The sequence below is a fragment of the Melozone crissalis genome, unplaced genomic scaffold, assembly GCF_028551555.1.
Source record: "Melozone crissalis strain CALT ecotype California unplaced genomic scaffold, PUWL_Pcris_2 ptg000012l_1, whole genome shotgun sequence".
In the NCBI taxonomy this organism is placed as follows: Eukaryota; Metazoa; Chordata; class Aves; order Passeriformes; family Passerellidae; genus Melozone; species Melozone crissalis.
Window position 1 is genome coordinate 2745195 of NW_026535790.1, and position 12438 is coordinate 2757632.

The 12438-nt window shown below is 50.5% G+C and overlaps 1 protein-coding gene across 5 annotated transcripts in view; it reads left to right on the forward strand.

Annotated features, from left to right (window-relative positions):
- The first annotated feature begins 3718 nt into the window (after positions 1 to 3718).
- The window catches only part of MGRN1 (mahogunin ring finger 1), a 47747-nt gene continuing 39027 nt past the window's right edge, over positions 3719 to 12438 (forward strand). For all 5 annotated transcript variants that reach the window (XR_008482810.1, XM_054271196.1, XM_054271193.1 and 2 more), the window contains exons 1-2: positions 3719 to 3863; positions 11336 to 11454. Coding sequence is in view for 4 of the 5 variants with exons in the window: in XM_054271196.1 (XP_054127171.1) it covers positions 3776 to 3863; positions 11336 to 11454 (207 nt within the window). In the remaining variant the exon portion in view is untranslated. The remainder of the gene's footprint in view (positions 3864 to 11335; positions 11455 to 12438) is intronic.

Genomic DNA, 12438 nt, shown 5'->3' on the forward strand with positions numbered 1-12438 from the left:
TATATTGTCCTAATTCAAGTTGTCCAAATTATTATTCCTCTAATTATATTACTATTTTTATAACCATTTTGTTACTGTTAAACTTTTAAAACTTTAAAAACAAGTGATTGGCGTTTTTCACACTGCATCCCCTCTCCTTCCCGTGCTGCTGCCCGTGGCCCTGGATGGGATGGAGGAGGCCATGGTGCGATATCCTGCCTTTGTGTCCCATGGGCCAGGCAGGAGCAAAGGAGCTGCTGCCCTCCAGCCCTGCTTGCTCCGGGCCCTGGGATTTGGGCAGGAAGGGCTGAGCCCCGCCCTGGCACACCGCTGCTATTGTCGCTGTGTGTCACACACGGGCCCTCCGGGACAGATTCCCCAGCAAAGCCCCTGCCCTCCTCTCGGGAGTGTGCAGGTTATTGCAGCGCCCAGACACGTGAAAAGTTTCTGTTTTGGCCCGCACGTTTGAAGAATGAGTTGGAGTTCTTCAGTTCTCAGTCTCAGAGTTGTTTATTGGATCTTATCTATAAAAATTTTTCTCCTGTCAGGCTGAGGTCTGCTCAGCAGGACAGACAGAGGCACTCTGCCCCCAGGGTGGTGTTATCTCTTTATACTACAAACTACATATAACATGTTTACAATTACCTATCCCCTATGTTAGACAGTGAGTTTCTATTCTAAACCAATCCCAAAGTGCCACCATCACAGCAGAAGATGGAGGCAGAGAAGAAGAAGAAAGGCTGGGCATGCCCAAGTCCCTCCATCTTGTCCACAAAACCCCTATTCTAAAAACCCCAAAATCTACTTTTTCACCTAGTGATAATTTTATTATTACACTACTTAAACTTCTGTGACTTTCAGGTCTTCATACAAAGCTGGTAATTTGCTCCATGGGGCATAATCAAACCCACAGGTGTTCTGGGCTGTGTGCCAGGGTCTCTGAGCCCTCTGGCAGGGGTTTTGGCAACTCTGGACACCCAGAGGGATGTACTGAGTTCCGACACCCTCCCAGATGGCAGCAACCCCCGCAGGGCCCGACGGCTTCCTCGGAGCACTCCGGAGAGCCTGGCAGGGACCTTCCCCCTGCTGGAGGAACAAAACCCCTCCTGCCCTCCTGCTGCAGCTTCCCGGGCAGAGCCAACACCCCCGGCTGTGGGACCGGGCTCTCCCTGCTTAACCCCCCTGGCACCGAGCTCGTAGCTGCTCAGGGAGTGTGGGTTTGCAACGAGATGATCTTTAATGTCCCTTCCAATCAAAACTATTCTAGGATTCCATTATTCTGTCCCAAAAAAAGCTCTGGGGCAGCTGCCTCTGGATGCCTCTTTGAGCTGGAGAAGGGCAGGATGCTCTCAGTGCTCAGGCTGTGGGAGGAAAGGGAGAGGGACTCTCATCTTCAAATTCCCCTCCTTGCCTGCTTCATGGTGCAAACACTCCTCTGCTTTGGCCCCAGTTCTCAGGACAGCACAGGGAGATGGACCCACTGATCCTTGCTGTGCCCAGGCTGCTCCAGCTCAGCCCCAAATTGGCTGCTGCCCTGCAGAGTGAGGCCTTGGGGGTTGTGGATTCACCCTGCTCAGTTTGGGGCTGCTGGTGGCTGTTCACATCACCCCACTGCTGCCAGGGCACTGCCCACAGCTTGTTCCTGTGGCTGTGCAGGCAGGGAGCTCTGAACACGCTCTGGGCCAGCACACATGGATGGTCACTGTGATGGTCAACAAACTCCATCCCTGTCCCTGTGATGGTCATCAGACTCCATCCTGTCCCTGTGAGGATCCTGGGGGACACAGCAGAGAGGTGCCAGGCACAGTTACTGCCAAGGCACTGCCAGAGCCTGGGGCTCCCCTGTGCCAGGTGCAGGGTATTCATCTCTTGTGGTTGGCCAGCAGGACTTGTTGCTCATTCTGTATTTTTTCCCTGTTGTCCTTCCCAGCCCTGCTGCACAAAGGGATGCAGAAGAGCAGGGTCTGCTCCTGTCCTCACCCCCAGCATGTGTTGCCCTGCATCCCGTGCCTCTCCCAGCCCCTCTGGCTGTGTTTGTGTGGCCACAGCAACTGCAGGGATAATGCCTGTCCGGAAGCACGTTTGGCCTCGGGATTGTTTGCTTATTCCTGCTGGGCGTGTTTTAGTTTGTGTTTACAGCCAGCAAATTCCACCCACTGCCTGCTCACTGCTGTCACAGAATCCTCCCGTGCTGGCAGGCTCTGCTCCCTCCCTGCTCCATCCCATTTCCCTAAATCCCAGCCCTCTTCCCTGCTCCCAAGGCCAATTTAAGGGATTTCACACGCGCCACCTCAGCTCCTTCATGTCTCTCAGTGATTCCCAACTCCACTGCTGGGAATTTGGGTCCCCAGTTCCTTTGCAGCATTATGTGCAGGGAGGCACTTCCCATCGCAGGGAGTGGCTTTGCTCTGTTCTCGGTGCCAGAGGGGACATTGGGACTCAGTCTTGGGACATTGGTGGCTTTTTTGTGCCTCTTCCTCCACGCCATCCTCCTGACTGTTCTGTCCCACATGTGAGGCAGCCCGTGGCCATTCCCTGTCCTCACATCCAAACCTGAGGCTTCTCCATTTCCTTTCATGTGTGGATTACCTGTGAGGGGAGGAACCCAGAAAGGAGAGGCTTCCCCATGGGAGGCAGATCACCTCCTTTCCTGCTGGCTTTGAGCCCCAGCCAGTAGCAGGTCCCACCTCTGGGAAGTGCCCTGGATAATTCTCCCTGGGCATCCCTGTGCAGGCTGTGTCCCTCTGGGCATCTCCCTTGTGCTTCCCTGTGCCAGATGTGTCCCTGGGAATTCCCTCCTCTGCATCCCTGTGCCAGATGTGTCCCTGGGAATCCCCCCTGTGTGCATCCCTGTGCAGAGCATGGCCTTGGGCATCCTCCCTCTGCATCCCTGTGTGTCTCTGGGCATCCATCCTCCCCATGCTTCCCTGTACGTGATGTGTCCTCAGGCATCCCTGTGTGAGCTCCCAAGGGCTTCTCCATCTAAGGCGTGTCCCCAGTGATCTCCATGTCCATGACTGGGTCCCTCCCATGCAGAATGCCCCATGCACATCCCTGTCCCCATTCCCATTCCCATTCCCATCCCTATTCACATTCTCCCATCTCTATCCTCACCCCTATTCCCATTCTCCCATTCCCATTCCTATTCCTATTCCTATTCCCATTCCCCATCCCCATTCCCGTTCTCCCATTCCCCTTCCCATCCCCATCCCCATTCTCCCATTCTCATTCCCATTCTCCATTCCCCATTCCCATTCTCATTCTCATTCCCATTCCTATCCCTATTCACATTCTCCCATCTCTATCCTCACCCCTATTCCCATTCTCCCATTCTTATTCCTTTTCCCATTCCCCATCCCCATTCTCCATTCCCCATCCCCATTCCCATTCTCATTCCCCTTCCCGTTCCCCATTCTCTCATTCCCATTATCCCATTTTCCCATTCCCGTTCCCATCCCCATCCCCATCCCCATCCCCATTATCCCATTCCCATTCCCCATTCTCCATTCTCCCATTCCCCATTCCCCATTCCCATCCCCGTTCCCGCCGCAGCGCCTTCTGCCGGCCGAGCTCACGCCACCGCTCCCCCCGCCGCCCCGCCATTGGTAGATGCCGCCCCCCCCCCGCCCCACCGTTGGTAGGCGCCGCCGCGGTGGCTGCCGGGAGCTGTAGTCCCGGGCCGTGAGGACTCGCTGTCCCGGCGTGCCCCGCGCCGCCGCCGTGGGTGCGGGTCCCGGTGCCGGTGCCGCCGCCGCCGCTCTGCGCCCCCGGGCCGCCCGCCCTGTCCGCGGCCGCCATGGGCTCCCTGCTCAGCCGGCGCATCGCGGGCGTGGAGGACATCGACATCCAGGCCAACTCGGCCTACCGCTACCCGCCCAAGTCCGGTGAGGGCTGCGGGGACCGGGGAGGGGGACAGGCCGTGACCGGCCCGGTGCTCCCCGGGCCAGGCGGGGAGGCGGGGACGGGGCTGCCTGTCAGCGGCCTGGGCTGTCACCGACCCTGGCTCTGCCCGCGGCCCTGCCCGGCCGCGCTGGCGGACAGGCCGTGGGTGGATGGAAGGGTGTCCGTGGGCACAGCGGTGGCACCGGGCCGGCTCTGCCCGGGGCTCGGTGCCCGGCTCTGACCGTGTCCCCGTGCCCGGCATCCAGGCCGCATCCAGCTGTCCGCGCCGCCTGCCACCGTCACCGCCCGTGGTGCCGGGGTGCTGGGGTGCTCAGGGGCCGCTCCCCACGGTGCAGGTGCGGCCTCAGCGAGCTGCTGGTCTCGGGCGGCTCTGCCGGTAAAGGGGTTCGCTGGGACAGGGAGCAGAATCGGGGCTGGTTGGATACACGATGGCCAAATTCCCCTTTAACTTAAAATGGCAGTGGCTGTCACCTCGGAGCTGTTGGGCTCACGCAGCCTGCTGGGTGTCTGTTTTCCAGGGTATTGTTCTGAGGGCTTGGAGAGTTGGGTGCCACTTGTGTGCAGGTGGCGTGAGCCCGTGACTCACCTTGTCTTGGGCTGGCTTTTGAGATTGACCAGCTTTAACTTCTTTAAAGAGTTTTACTTATTCTTCGTAGAAAACAAGTGCTCAGGGAAATTCAGGTACTCTTTCCCCCTGCAAAATCCATTTGCTTACAATTTTTTCTAGGTTTTAGTTCTGTCAGGGCTTTTCCAGGCAGGCTGAGGAATTTACAGAGCAGCAGTTTGGGTCCCCTCACTCTCAGATACAAAAATTTTCATTCAGAGATTCAAGTCCTGTGTGTGTCCATGACCTGCTGGCTGTGACATCCTCAGAGGGGGCCAGGACCCCTGTTTAGTTTGGAGGGGATGCAGGATCACCTCAAATAAAGTCCTGTCATCTCAAATAAAGTCCTGTTACACCTTGTCTTGTTGCAGGTTTGCCCTCAGCAGGAATGGTGGCATGGAGGAAGTGGAAGAGGGAAACCTGCCTAGAAAATTCCAGCAGCTGTGTTTGCTCTCTTAGAAAATATAACTGCTTTTTCAGGGGTTTGGGAGCTGGGTTTTTGGGCAGCTGGGAAAGTGTCACAGTTTGGCTGTAGCAGGATCTGTGTGTGACAGCATTTTAGATAAAGAGTGGATGGATTATAACCACCATATGCAATGGACATTAAACTTCTTTCTGTTGTTCCTGTGCTGCTGAACTGGAAGTTAGTGGTGTGTTGGGTTTGGGGCTTGTCAAGGTACCCCCATTCCACTCTGAGGTTGGGTTTGTGTGTTACCAGGCTCCCTGGAAGGGGATCTGTGGACCATAATGCTCCCAAAGAGTGTTCCACGTGTTTTACCTCCTTTGTAGACCTGAGCAGCCAATGCTTTCAAGCAGCTGGTTAAATAAAAATATTTGTATTTCCTACAAAGGCTGTGGATGCAATTAGAGGCTTGTTAATTAATTCTCTGTGGCATTTTCTTGTGCTCTTTCTGGTGTTAAGCCGGGGCTTTCTCTTCACATACTTTGGGTTTATCTAACAAGGATCCTCTTGACTTTGGGGAGAGAGAAGAGCTGTTCAAACTCTAGGCAGATGAGGTGGTGGGCACCTTTGGGATGGAGGTGCAAAGCCCAGAGCAGTGAGGGCTGTTAGGGTGGCAGCTCAGGTGGAGCAGAGTGTCAGAGGGACAGTGTCCTTTGAGGTCCTGCCACCTCCAGGGTGAGTGTCCTGGAGATGGGAAGGTTGGGACCAAACCTGGCAGTGGGGATGACTGAGGTTTTGATTTCAGGAAGCAAGCTGGAAGTAGTGCAAAATGTTCTTGGGCTGTCTCCTTGGTTTTTTAAGATTTTCTAAGCCTTCTGATGTTGACATTCTTGTAGCAAACTTTCTCACACACTTTCTGTAAATAACTTATTGGTCTGCATTCTTTTATAGAAGAAGAGAAAGTTGATGGACTGTTGGTTTGTCCAGTGTCATTGGAGAGGTGGCACTGTCACCCTCCAATCCACTGGCACTCTGAGAAAACTATAAATGTTAAAGTCAGAAAATAAACTCCCCTTTTTTCTTCACCTTGAGAACAGCGGTGTGAGTTTGTGTTCTTTCATGTCCTACAGTGACATTGGGCTAAATGTTTGCTCATTATTTCTAACTGGACCCTGCTGCTGTGAGCCCTGTGTGGGAGAAGCTGGTTCTCCATGGGCTGTGTTGGGTGTGTGTGCTGGAGAGTGAGCCTGACTGGCACTCCTGGCTCTGAGATTACCCCAGACAGGCTGGAACAAGTGGAGATGGAGCATTTCCTGAGGTCACCCATCCTGTGTGCAGCCCTGTCCTTCTCCTTTCCATCCCATCCCTCCTTGTCTCTGGTCTCAGCAGATCTTCACTTACTACAAATGTCTGCTCAGCTGGGTTTGATCAGGGAGCAAATCCCCCCTGCCAAGGACACACCGTGCCAGGAAACAAACCCTAAATCCAGATAAAAACCTAAATCCAGGTGTTGTGGCTGTGGTTTCAGCCTGCCTGCGCAGAGGGACACAGTGGCTGAGCATGGTGAGGCACAGCTGGCTGCAAAGGAAGAGGTGAATATTGAATATTCACTTCTCCTTTCTTGCCTTTTGATGTGGGTGCTGCTGGATCAGTCACGTGCCCTGGGGAGGATGGAGCAGCTTGCTGAGGAATCCACCTTGGTGTGCATGAGCCAGTCCTCAGTGGAGCAGGGTGTTTAACAGCTTTGTTGGAAATTGTGTGTAGTTTTATAGTCAAAAATCCTCAGAAAAAATGCCCTGCCTTTTCCTCCAAGTCTCTGTGTGGGTATCACCTGCATTTTTCCTCCTGTATCTGGATGTCTGAGGCTGCTGTAAGGTGATACCCAATTTCCTTGTCTGACCCCTGTTTGGTGGTACCTTTTAACCAAAATTTCTTGCTTTATGGAGCCTGTACTGGCATTGTGTCTGCCTGAAGGGCTGGGAGGAAGGCCTGGTTTATACAGAAAAGTGAGTGCCTCTGTGAAACAGGCTAAAAATGGTTATTTTTTCCCCCTCTTTAGAGTTGTGATCTCTGTGATGTGTCAGTGCTTGGAGCAGTGAAGGATCTGCCATGCCCCTGTTGCTGTGGAGCAGTGCCCCAGTGCTCCCCACAGCTCTCTCCTGCTCCATGAGCTCCTCTGCAGCACAGAGCACTTGGGATGGCTCTTGAGGATTCCCTGGAGATTCCTGGGAGGGAAAAAAGGAAGTGGATTGCTCCTCTCTGAGGCTGAACTGCTTTGTTGTTTGGGAAGGAGGCTTTAATCAAAGAAAGAGCAATTTTAAATAGGAGAAGAGTCACAGCCAGTCCATCTCTGTGCTGCTGGGTACCATGACAGTGTCACTGTCCCTGTGTGCTGGTCCAGGCTGTGCCTGGGACTGTGCTGTCACACTGCCTGAGTAATTAAACAGAACCCAATTTCTGTCACCTCACTGTTCATTGCATTAATGGTGAGAAGCCTAAATGGGCACCTAAATGCTTCTGTTAATGAACATTGTGGCACAGCCATGCTGTGGTGGGATCACAGCTGTGCTCAGCCTCCTGCAGGTTGTGTCCCTTCCCAGCTTGTCTCTTGTGCATCCCCTCCATGTGTTGCATGGATATGGGATTAGGGAGAGGTAATTATGACTGGACAATCTGGTGCTTAATGCTGCTGCAATTATGATAATAAACCCCCAGCACTCTGTTGTACTAAGTATAAAGTATTTTGGTGTCATTTGATGCCTTGGAGGAACCTTGGGTTCCAGTTTGGTTTTGCATGGGACAAATGAATGAGTCACACTTGGCTGTCCTGTCCCAGTGGTCCCAGTTTTTCCAGCCACTGTAAAGTTTTCCACCACAACAATTCCTCTTACAGCCACTGCTTGGGCTTCATGTGCCTCACTTGGTCATGTTCTCTTTTATCTCATGCTGCTCTGTGCTTTGTGCTGATTTACTCTGAGGAGGTGAAGCCACAGTTTTTCTTTGTTCTGGCATTTTTATCCTTTTCCACCCTTTTTTATTTATGTGTGATTCTTTTATTTATGTGTGATTCTTTCCTGGTCAGTGTGTCACTGCATTTTCCTGGAGGGTTTCTGTTTGTAGCACTTCTGTGGAGGATCTATCCAAGGATTTTTTGCTTTTTCTTTTTCCTGCCAAAGAGAATGACACTTGTGCCTCCTCCTTGTGCCCATAGCCACAGAGCTGTGTGTGAAGCTTGCACACCTGCTTAAGGTGGTTTTATAGCCTGGGGGAACAATGGCAACAAGGTTCCAGAGGCATGATAGCCTGGCTGAAGCTCTAAAGCTGTCTTTGTGCTGGATTTGGAAATGGAACCTGGGATTCCAATGCATAGAATATATGAGCACTCCTGCTAGAGCCACTAAAAATCCTAAATGTCACAGTGACTGCTAAAGAGGATGCCTCATATTTTCCATCTGGAAGTTTCCTTTTAGTTTTAATCTCTGGTGTGATATTTAAGAAATGCTTTCTTAAAATGTTCTGCCTCCAACTTGGGCAGACTCTGAGGTGGTTGTGATAATGGTTGAGAGGATTAATGCATAACTTTGGTTTTACCTTGAGAGCTCTGAACTTGGGTGTCATTGTAGCAAGAGCTTTCTGAAAGCTTGCAACAAAATATCTTTTTTTAGCTGCTGAAAACTGTGTTATAAATGTGTGGAGACAGTTTGCTGCCATTCTGGTTTGTTTGTCTGTTGAGACCTCGTGTGTGTGGCAGCTTTTGTGTGTGCAGCAGCAGTGGCAGAGCCTCGGGGTTGTTCTGTGTGCTCCCTCTGAGCACCTCAGAGTGGTTTTCCCTGTGCTCCTCGTGCCTGGCACTGTTTCTTGTTTGCTTATAAAGGAAGTGCCTCGGGGAAAAAACCTCTCCTTCACATTGCAGGAGGTGACTTAGCAGGGAGATAAAGAGAGTTCAGTCTGAATGTGGAACTGGAGCTCTGATTCCTGCTACTGTGTTTGTGAGAAATCCCAACAATTGGGTAGAGATGTCAGGAGTTGTTCTTAGTGGAGCAGTGACTGTGGCAGGTGCCTTGAACGTGCTGGTTTTGTGTCTGGGTGTTGTTCCAGTTGAGCAAGAGGGACCTTTTCATCTCTGGAGATGCCCTCAAGCCATGTCCTGGGCTGATCCCACACTGGGGGATTCTGTCCCTCTGCTCAGGTGAGACCCCACCTGCAGAGCTGCCTCCAGCACAGGGAGGAGCTGGAGCTGCTGGAGAGAGCCCAGAGGAGGCACCAGGATGAGCCCAGGGATGGAGCAGCTCTGCTGGGAGAGTTGGGATTGTTCAGCCTGGAAAAGAGAAACTTTGGAGTGACCTCAGTGTGGCCTTGCAGGATCTGGAGGGAGCTCAGAGAAAAGATGGGGCAAGGTTATCCCCTTGTGACAGGACAAGGGGAAATGGCTTCAAACTGACTGAGAGCAGGGTTAGATTGGATATTAGGAAGGAATCCTTCCCTGTGAGGGTAAAAAGGCCCTGGCAGGGGTGTGCCCAGAGAAGCTGTGGCTTTGTCATCCCTGGCAGTGTCCAAGGCCAGGCTGGACAGAGCTTGGAGCATCCTGGTGTCATGGAAGGTGTCCCTGGCAGGGACTTGGAGCTGTGTGATCTTTAAGGTCCCTTCCAGCCCAGGCAATTCTATGATTCTGTAATTCTGACCCATCACTGGATAAGAGGGAGTTCTCTGACTCTGATCCCAGATAACCAGCTGCTGTGCTACTGAGACATCCTGCACAAGCATTGTCTTCTCAGCTGATCAAATAAAAAGTTCCAAAACATGATCCTGCTTGACCCACATAAAATGTGACATCTGTTTCAGCCTTCAGTGTGGTTTTCTGAACCTCAGTGCACACACAAACCTCCATGGTGTAGCTCTGGTGGAGAGGCAGTGTCAGGCTGGCTGTGCTTGGAGGTTATACACAGATTAATTTTTTAATTTGTTGCTTCTGGGAGGAGTGGGAAAAGATTCCCTGTCACTTGGGGCACCTACATTTGTGTCCAGGTAATGGATGTGGCACTCAGTGCTCTGATCTGCTTGACAAGGTGATGATGGGTCACAGGTTGGACTTGATGATCTTGGAGAACTTTTCCAACCCAAATGATTCTGTGATTTTGTTATTGTGATTCTGTAGAACAGATTCTGAGTAGCTGCTGGACCTGTGTTGAAGGTGATTGCTGTATCTGGAAAGAAGGATGTGTTTCAGTGCTACAAACATCTGGGTGCTTGTGAGCTGAGCTCAGCAGTAGCTGAGCCATCCCACCATCATTAAGGCGCTGCCATCTGTGCAGAGTGAAAAGAGCCTTTCTTGGAGCATAAAGGGAGAAAGCCTTAATGGAGAAAACAGGGCCATTCATGAAACCCCTTCCATTTCAGAGTCAATCCTGCTTGCTCCTGGCTAGAGAGACTGCACATCCCTCCAGAATGCCTCCCCAGCCATTCAGATGATTAGTGACTGCTTCTGGAATGACTCATTTTAACACAAATTTATGCTGTCTGTGCATTGCACCCAGGGAAGCAAGTGTACATTTGGCTCAGTGCTCTCATCCCCCACTCTGAAACTTGAAGAGAAGTGGCTTGCATGGAGCCTTTTATTTCAGTTCTCTCCTGACACTTATTTCTCTGAAACTTTACCTCCGTGAAGTTCACTTTTGAGAGTTTTCCTGAAGTCTTTCTAGGAGGGAGCTACTCTGTGATGCTTTCACACACCTGAATTCTGTTCATTTTCCTGTCAATTCCATGCTCCAGAACCCCACACATGCACATGCTTTGTGTCCTGAAATTTTCACTGTACTGCATCACCTTAAAGATGAATGAAACAAATTCCTGGTGAAACTTTCAGAGCTGACTTTCACTTTAGTCACTCCCTGACATCCATGTTGCTGCATTTAGAACTGTCAGCATTATTAATTAAATCAGCAGCAGGGTGTACAGTGTCCAGCACCCCCAGTAAAGGTTTGGAGTGGTTCTTGTGTGAGATATGGGAGTCAAAGAGGGGATGAAAGGTGACAGGAGACCTCTGGCTGTGCTGAACTTTGCAGTGGGAGAAGCCTCATTTTTCTCTGAGGTGTTTGTGGAACTGGGTTTCACACTGGGAACTGGACAAAACAGGAAGAATTGACCAGAATTGAGCAATATTGGAAACAGCTGACTTTTCCTGCTTCCTCTCCCTTCTCTGCAAAACAAGTTGAAATGGAATTTCTCCACTGTCATATTTATTCCAGGTTTTTGTTTCATTTGTTTGTTTGTTTCCTTTCTCCTACTGTTGGCACTGGTCCTGAATTCTACAGGGAAGGGGTGAATAAGCAAGTATTTTCTGTGTCTTGTGACTTTTATTCTTGTGAATTTAAAACTGCACAGACTTTTCTAGGAAGCACTCATTTAAAGGGATTTTTTCCCCATTCTCTTGTGTTTTTTATTTCTAGGAAACTACTTTGCAAGTCACTTTTTTATGGGAGGTGAGAAGTTTGACACCCCTCACCCTGAGGGTTACCTTTTTGGTGAGAACATGGACTTAAACTTCCTTGGAAATAGACCAGTTCAGGCAAGTTCTGTCTGTTTTACTCTTTTTTGTTTCCTGCCTGTTTTGGAAAATCTTGTGTAGAGTTTATAGAGGAGAGTGGCACAAACATTGGGGAATCTCATTCCAGTCTGTTCAGATGTAAGCTGAGTTTTCCTGAGAGGCTGAATTCACCTTGGAGGGTTATTTTCACTCAGGACAGAAGGAATTGGTGGTGGAGGAGGAAGAACAGGGGCTGAGGAGCACAGAATTTGGGACTAATTCTGCCTGCCTGCCTGAACAAGTGTAAAACCTGCTGCAGAGAGGGCTGGGAAGCAGAGCTTGAACTTCCCAAGGCTCCTGGGCAGGTTTTGTGTTCAACATTTGGATGAGTGGCCTCACTTTGATATAGAGCAATGTTAACACAGACCTTGACATTTTGTGGGTTTTATACCCAGGTGAGCTGCTCAGAAAGTCCCTCCTTCTCTTTTCCTAGCTAAAATATAATGTAATTTTGGGCCCATAGATGTCTGTGAGACTGTGAAAGCTGCTTGCTCAAGTGATTGGTTTGTTCTTAAAAAGGGAATATTGTTGTTTTGAGGGAAAGACAGGAATTTTATGCAAAATGTTATGTTTTGGAATTCTCTTGCATCTCAGAACTGCTTAAAAAGAACCAAAAGGTGACAGAGTAGGAGCCAATTGGAGATGTTTTCTGAGTGCTGGAGAGGAAAGGGAAGAGCTGCTTGCTTTGCTCACTGTTTTCCTAGTTATTTCTGCAGCTTCCAACATGAAAATGAGAACTAGAAGTCACGGTTCTAGTTTAATTAATTATTTAATTTAATTACCTGCATGTCTCATCAGAAAAGCTGTGACCATGAATTAATTCATGTTTCTAATGCTTGGTGGCGGTTTGGGATCACCCTGCTTTTACAGATAAGGGAAACTTAGGCAAGTTGGAGTTGGAACAGTTACAAGCACGTTCTGCTTTCTGAGTTTCTCCTCAGGCCGTGCCACTGATCATTTTAGAAC